Raw genomic sequence first — 7,702 nt, 5'->3', positions numbered from 1 at the left:
GCCAGGACTTTTGACTCCTTACTCTGTCTCATTTATTTCCATAGACTGGCCTGAGAACTGAGAGGAAGTTCCCTTTTACTTTCCTATAGCCTAAGGACAATAGAAAGCCATATAATGTCCAAGTGCATGTTTTATGCAATCATTCATTCACAAAATGGCAGGATTGTCCACTAGGTTCTGCGAAGGAGATAAAAAAGAGATACAGGCCCCTCCTTTGTGAACCTCTGACCTATAGGTTCCATTATATTATGCCCAGAGTGAGGCAGTAGATTTTGCTTCTATGATATCACAAAGTGTTTCTAGGGATCTTTCATTTGAAAAATGAATTTTAGAGCTTCTAAGTAAGTCAGAAACTGAGCTTCACACATTTCCTATGGGGCTTGGAATCATAGAAAGTTAGAGTTGGATGTGTCCTCAGAGGTCATCTATTCTAACCTCTGAATCTCATGAATTTATTTAGCCCATGTCACAATACTTGTACTAATGATAAACTCAAAACCTCCAGAAATAACCCCATAATGGGCTGGAATGTGTCATTCTGATCTAAGGAGGGAGACTTGCCTAGAATGTAATTCTTCTCTTCAATCTCCACAGTTTTTATCTATAGGAAAATGGCCACAGGAAACCACTCTACAGTGATGGAGTTTATCCTCACAGGGCTCACAGATCAGCCAGAGCTCCAGCTTCCTCTGTTTTTCTTATTCCTGGGCATCTATGTGGTTACTGTGTTGGGGAATCTGGGCATGATCTTCCTGATTGCTATCAGTTCTCAACTTCACTCCCCCATGTACTATTTCCTCAGTCATTTATCCTTCATAGATTTCTGCTACTCCTTTGTCATTACCCCTAAAATGTTAGTGAACTTTGTGGCTGAGAAAAATGTCATCTCTTTTCTGGAGTGCATGATCCAACTCTATTTTTTCCTCCTTTTTGCCATTGCTGAAGGTTACCTTCTGACAGCAATGGCTTATGATCGTTATGTTGCCATCTGCAGTCCTTTGCTTTATAGTGTTCTCATGTCTCACAGAATGTGCTCTGGAACGATGTTTGTGGTGTACTCCTTGGGAATTTTTGGTGCCACTGTACATACTAGCCGCATGGCAATTCTCTCCTTTTGTGGATCTCACATTGTCAGACATTATTTCTGTGATATTCTTCCCCTATTAAGACTCTCCTGCTCAAGCACCCATGTTAATGAAGTTCTTCTTTTTATTATTGGGGGAGTAAACACTTTGGCCCCCACTCTGGCTGTCCTTGTCTCTTATACTTTTATCTTGTCCAGCATTTTCCGCATCCGCTCTGCTAAAGGCAGGTCCAAAGCATTTGGTACCTGCAGCTCCCACCTCATAGCTGTAGGCATCTTCTTCGGGTCTATCACTTTCATGTACTTCAAGCCCCCTTCTAGTAACTCTATGGAGCAAGAGAAGGTATCCTCAGTATTTTACACCACAGTGATCCCCATGCTAAATCCTCTGATTTATAGTCTGAGGAATAAGGATGTCAAGAATGCCATTAGAAAGGTTGTTGGGAATTGAAGCTTCTCCTGAGTTTCAGAATTTCCCAGAAGTAGAGAAAAAAAATGAGTCCAAACAGAAGTTATTCGAAATTTGTTTCTTGGAATCACCTCTTTCCTAGAAGCTAGTCTCTTTATTCTGATAGAAGTTAGCATTCTCAGCATAGTTCATGTGAGACTTTTCTTCACTAGCATCTTAGGTCAGAAACAATATAATCTCTTTTAAAGCTTTCCTAGTATATATTACAAGGGTATGCTCTCAGTAAATAGTCAATAAATACTTATTGAAGGAATTAATGAATAAGTTTAATAAAGAAATTCCCCTCAGACTCTTTCCTGTTCACTAGTTATTGATTTTCTCTTCTTTCCATGGTTTCAGATTAATGTGCAACTCACTCCTATTACTTTCAAAACTCCCTACTAATTCATGGCTTTGATTTTCTAACATATGATCCTCATGTGTACCAGGGCAAAAGTGTGAAGACAGTTCATAGAGGATCATGGACTGGCCAAGAAAGAGAGGTTGACCAAAGTCTAGAAGTGGTTCCCTAATCTCTCTCTCTCTCTCTCTTTTTCACACTGATCTATTTATATATGTACATGTGTCTGGTATATGTGAATATGTATTCTATTTTAATGTGCACATATATGTATGCATATGTGTATGTATGCGTGTGTGTATGTACCTGTGAGTGTGCATATATATGTTCAGGGGTGTACTGGACCCAACTCAAGCACCCAACTCAAAATGGCATTGAACTGATGGTTAAATTTTCAGTGTGAGCATTTACACCTTACATATGAGCAAATGCTACAAATCAGGGCTAGGATTGTTGTTTTATTGATTGTATAGGCTTAAGAAAATGATGGAAAAAATATTAATAATAGAAACTGAACTTTAAAGTGTATCATACACACTTTCCCCTTAGAGATCTAGTTTTTAATCATTTCCAGCACAGCATTGCATGTATATGTACATATATGCCTCAGTTCCATGGCATTATAGCCACTTGCTTTCATGACATCAGAAGTGTAATGAACTTTAGATTTCATTTTTTCCAACCTCTTTATTTTATAGACAAATATATTGAAGCTCAGAGAGGTGACTTGCTTTTGGTCACAGAGGTAGTAAGTGGAAGAGATGAGCTTTATTAACAACAATAGGGGCTGATATTTTATAGATGACTTTAACATTTGGAAAGGATTTGGCATAGATTATCTCCCATCATCTTTAAAACAACTCTTTGAAATAGGTGCTATTATTATCTCTATTTCAGATATTTAATGTAAAGAAATAGAAGTAGAGATACGTTAAGTGATTTGGACAGGATCATACAAGTAGTAAGCATCTAAGGGAGGTTTAGAACTCAGAACTTTCTAACTGTAAGTCTAACATTCTATCCAATGCACCACCTACTTTCTCAAAACTCAAGTCCTCTGATTTCAAGGTCATTGTTATGGGGAATCTAACACTGTATCATGCTGCCTCCTGTATGTATACATATATTCATTTACACAATATGATACCACCCCATAGTTGTATGTACCTTTGTACACATACATATATATATTTTCTTTCAAACCTGTGACACACACACACACACACACACACACACACACACACACACAAGCAAATAAAGTGAAAATTCCCTCCTCCCTTTCAGATCAGCAATTTGTCGAGAATTCTAAGTTTTTGGGAGCTGTCTGAAATAATGGCAGTTTAAGCAATGGCCAATATATGTCTTTCTGATTTACAAACTAAATCTTTTTGCAATATCTATCTATCTATCTATATATCATATATATCAACATATATATCTATATATAACATCTATCTATCTATCATCTATCTATCTATCTATCTATCTATCTGTCTATGCATATGTGTGTATGTGCTCTCTCCAGGCCCCCATTCCCTCCCTGCCCACCATCTTCTAAGTTTTATCCAGTAAAGTGATGTTAGGGGTATAATAATCCCAACCTATTAGCAAATATTAAATAGGTAAGAAACATAGTTCTTGGTGCAAAGTCAGATATGGGCCTCTCTTGGTAAACAGAATGATGACGTACATAGAAATGTGTATTTTTATCCTTAAACCAGGGGTTGGGAACCTGTGGTCTTGAAGCCACATGTAACCCTCTAGGTCCTCAAGTACAGCCCTTTGACAGAATCCAAATTGAATTATGAAGTCTGGATTCAGTCAAAGGACCACACTTGAGGACCTAGAGGGCCACCTGTGACCTTGAGGCTATAGGTTTTCCATCCCTGTAAAACAAATTTGTAATACACACACATATGTGAATGTATACACACACATATATTTATATATGCATAAATGTATATATAATATAGGAGGAAATGAATATCTTTCTAGTCATTCAAATGAAAACCATAATATCTGCAGGAATATATCGTAGTAATGATTTGCACCCAATCAATTGATCAGTCAATAAGCATTAATCAGTACCAGTTATATACCAGGCACAATGCTAAACAATGAAAGTACAGAGGAAAAAGGAAAAAGTCCTTTGATCTTAAACAGCATGTATTTTATTGGGGAGAGAATATGCATATACACACACACATACACATGCACACACACACACATATATATATATATATATATATACATATATACATGCATATATACAAGATAGAGGGCTATGGATTGGACCTGTGATTTTATTGGTATATGGAACTCCCAAGTGAAGAAACTCCCTCTTCCATTGTAGGTTGGTACCTTATCTGTAACTTATAATTTTAGGGAGTTATTTGTATGCACTGAAAGGTTAGGAGACATCCAGGGTCACAGAATGCATTACACAGAGGTTGAACTTGAGCCCTAGTCTTTCTGGCTTCAAGGACAGTCCTCTCTCAGTTATGCCATGTTGGATACAAGGTCATTACCTGAGCAAGGTATTAGCACCTGGGGCAATTAGGGAAAACCTCTTATAAATGACAGTGACTACACTGGGACTTGAAGGAAACTAGGGATTCTAAGAGTTGAAGTATGAGGGAATGCATTCTGGACATGGGGCACAGCTTTGGGCACAGGCTGGAGATAAGAGATGGAGTCTGTGTGTGAGGAACAGTAAGAAGGTCAGTCTGGCCAGACTGTCTTAGGTGTGAAGGAATAGTCTGGTCTGCCTCTGATGACAGATCAACAGATATATATTGGCTCAGAAACCATACTTGTACTGTATTAAGTACTTGTGAAACAGAAAGCAGATATGGTTTCTGCCCTCAAGGTGTTTACAATATTGGCATTAAAAATCCTTCATAATGTAGCCTTCTCTCTACATTTTTGTCTCCTTACACTATATTATCCACTTCCCACCCCAACCCCTCCCCTCCCAAACCTAGTTTTTGGTCTAGTGATACTAGATCCTCCCTACTCCACAAGCAACCTGTATTCCATCTCTGACCCCCAATCTTTTTCTCTGATCATCCCCTGTAGGGAATTGAGGATGAAATCAGTGTGACTGCGTTGGACGACCAGTAAGAACTCTTTCCCAAGCCCATCTTGCTTTTTTTGAAGCTGAGAAGGGGATGCAGGTTCAGTTGTACCAATGTTTAATCTCTTCAAGAGTAGTTAGTGAAGGCCTGGTTTTAACAGAAGGTGGGTCTGTTACTTTGATGATCATGTCAACCTTTCCTGCTCTTCATTCCCTTTTTCCTCTACCTGGCAAGGAAAGCAGGATTGTGCCCTGCTCCATCTCTCACCTAATTGCCCCTAGTCCTGTTACTGTACTCAGCAATGGTTGCGCTCTGGTCTTTTTTTGCTTTGATGACCCACAGTATAAGCCCCAGAGCTATTTGAGGCTGAACCCATATTATATAGTCCTCTGAAGTTCAGGATTACCTGTCTCACTTCAGATATAATTGTCAATGGTTTTTGTGTTGGCAGATGATGACATCAGTTGCCCTAGAATCATGCATCAAGCCCTGGCTCAGTCTGCACATTGTAATTTTACCTGCATTCTCAGGATTCACAATTCTTATCTGTATTAGTCTCTGAATGTATTGTTCTATCCTGAGGGAAAACTCAAGATTTTTCTCCTTTGTCTTACATGGTACTTGAGACTAACAAACAAACCTTGAAGGCTAGTCACTCAAAGATTACAGGGAATTTCAAACAATTTTATTTATCCAAGCTGATAGCAAACAGAAATCAGAAAGGTTATATGGATGAGAATATATCAAAGCATAGAATGAATGAGTCCTGTCAATGGGAGCAAGCTATCCCTGTTCAAGGAAGAGAGAGAATCTCATATCTTGCAATGGAAATTGCCTTGAAATATCTAGAGTGGTAAGTTTGGCATAGGGAATGACTGAGATATCAGCTCTTCTTTTTGTCACTTTCTTCCCAGGGTCTTTGTTAATCTTCATAGATCACTTTCTTAAGAGAATATGGAATCATACCTTTTTTTTCTTGAAGTTGACAACCAGAAGACCAAGATGTCTCTCCTCTGCTAAACTCCTACCAAATTCACAATCCTTTTCTATCAAACCCAAACTCTCCTAATGCCCCACCACTCAGTGAGCAGCCTTGAACCCATGATGATTAAATCCCATTCTAACATTTCCAGCAATTCATATTTAAATTCATTTCAACAAACGTTAAGTACCTATGCTTTGTAATATATTGTATTGAGTGTAAAATGACTGAATGAGTCAAAAAGTATTTACTATTCCATACTATTGTTCCAGGCACTGTGCTAAGTACTGGGACCACAAATAAGACAATTCTTGCCCTGAAGTTCATATCTGACAAAGGAAATCAACATATAAAAGGGATGGACTGTTTGGTCTGGGAATTTGGAGGGATACTGGGCATAGCGATAGGGCAATTAATTTTCATTTCTTTCTAGAAGTAATGATGTTTCTGATTACTGTTCTCAGAGGTAGAAGTAATAATGTGTATGTGGAGTGCCTCATGGCAAGATGATGGGTAGATTCAATTGATATGGATCTGTGAGGTGCACTCTCAGTACTCAGAAGTCCAGGGCTCCAGACCAGGAATTGGAGTGATGGGTGAGTGAGACATAAAGAAGGGACCCAAGCAACATGGCAAGAAAATCAATGACCAAAGGGGAAAAAATGAAATCACCTTCTCCCTCCCAAAGAACTAACACAACACACAGAGAATTACATATATAGTAAAAAAGAATATACAATTCTCACATTTGTGAAATCATTTAATGGCAAGAAATCCCTTCAGATATTATGAGCTTGAGGTACTCTAGTGTGGTAGTCTGTCTTCTCTGACATCTTTACTGGGATATATAGGTCCAGAACCACAAGCAGGTCTCAGATTCCCCAAAACTTTCATGTATGTGGGTTGTATCTATCTATATTTATCATATTAGAAATGAAAACATCTTAGTATTATTATTGACACAGTTTTGATTTCATGGACCCATTGAAAGGACTTTGGGGAAACTCTGAAATATACTAGGGCAATAATACCTGGACCACACTTTGAGAAGCACTGTTCTAGAGCATGACAACAAAAGTGTTGTTGAGAAGGAAGCTTCTGTGTTGTTTACTAAGATCTATTAGAATGAAGTTTTTTGTCATCTATTCATCTAATCCATCCATCCATCCATCCATCCATCCATCCATCCATCCATCCATCCATCTATCCATCTATTTATCTGTTGAACTGATGTGCCAATGACTTAGGTTCAGTAGTGATTGATGCTCAACACAGGATGTTTATTGTAACAGTAGGTATAAATGCCTGAGGCCAAGTTTAGTCAAGATCACACAGAGCTGTTTGTACATATAGGAGTATGAGAAGGTACTGGAAGGCTGCAACAAAGTCAGGTCACTGCTCCTGAGGATAGAAAGCTACAGACTGTACATCAAAAACACCAGATCACCCCCACTACCAGCAAAGTTGCTTTCAGGGTGTGGCTGGCCTTACTATCCCACTAGTGACTCAGCCTCAGTGACCAAGCTAGCTGGTCTGCTATAGCCTAGACTGGCTGACAAGAAAAAAAAAACCAAAACCAAAAACAACATGAATTTTATATAATTTTTAGAAGGATAAGAGGAGAGGAGGGAGTTTTACTTGGGGCATACACAGGGCAAGCTTATGGGGTACCTAGGGACAATCTAAGCTTAATTATCTAAAGCTTATGCCTACAAGGGCATGAACTTAACTGATACCTTGGGACCAAGTT

The 7,702-nt window shown here is 38.6% G+C and overlaps 1 protein-coding gene across 1 annotated transcript; it reads left to right on the top strand.

Annotated features, from left to right (window-relative positions):
* The first annotated feature begins 603 nt into the window (after positions 1 to 603).
* On the top strand, positions 604 to 1,535 carry LOC140505439 (olfactory receptor 8D2-like). Its single transcript, XM_072611423.1, has one exon. The coding sequence runs from the start codon at positions 612 to 614 to the stop codon at positions 1,533 to 1,535; it is 924 nt and encodes a 307-aa protein (XP_072467524.1). The 5' UTR covers positions 604 to 611.
* Positions 1,536 to 7,702: the final 6,167 nt, after the last annotated feature.

Source organism: Notamacropus eugenii, chromosome 5, assembly GCF_028372415.1.
Source record: "Notamacropus eugenii isolate mMacEug1 chromosome 5, mMacEug1.pri_v2, whole genome shotgun sequence".
NCBI classification, from domain to species: Eukaryota; Metazoa; Chordata; class Mammalia; order Diprotodontia; family Macropodidae; genus Notamacropus; species Notamacropus eugenii.
This window is presented reverse-complemented; position numbering and strand designations above follow the sequence as displayed.

What these genes read in the sequence shown, in the direction of transcription:
- LOC140505439 (XM_072611423.1), top strand. Translation starts at nt 612, where the DNA reads ATGGCCACAGGAAACCACTCTACAGTGATGGAGTTTATCCTCACAGGG.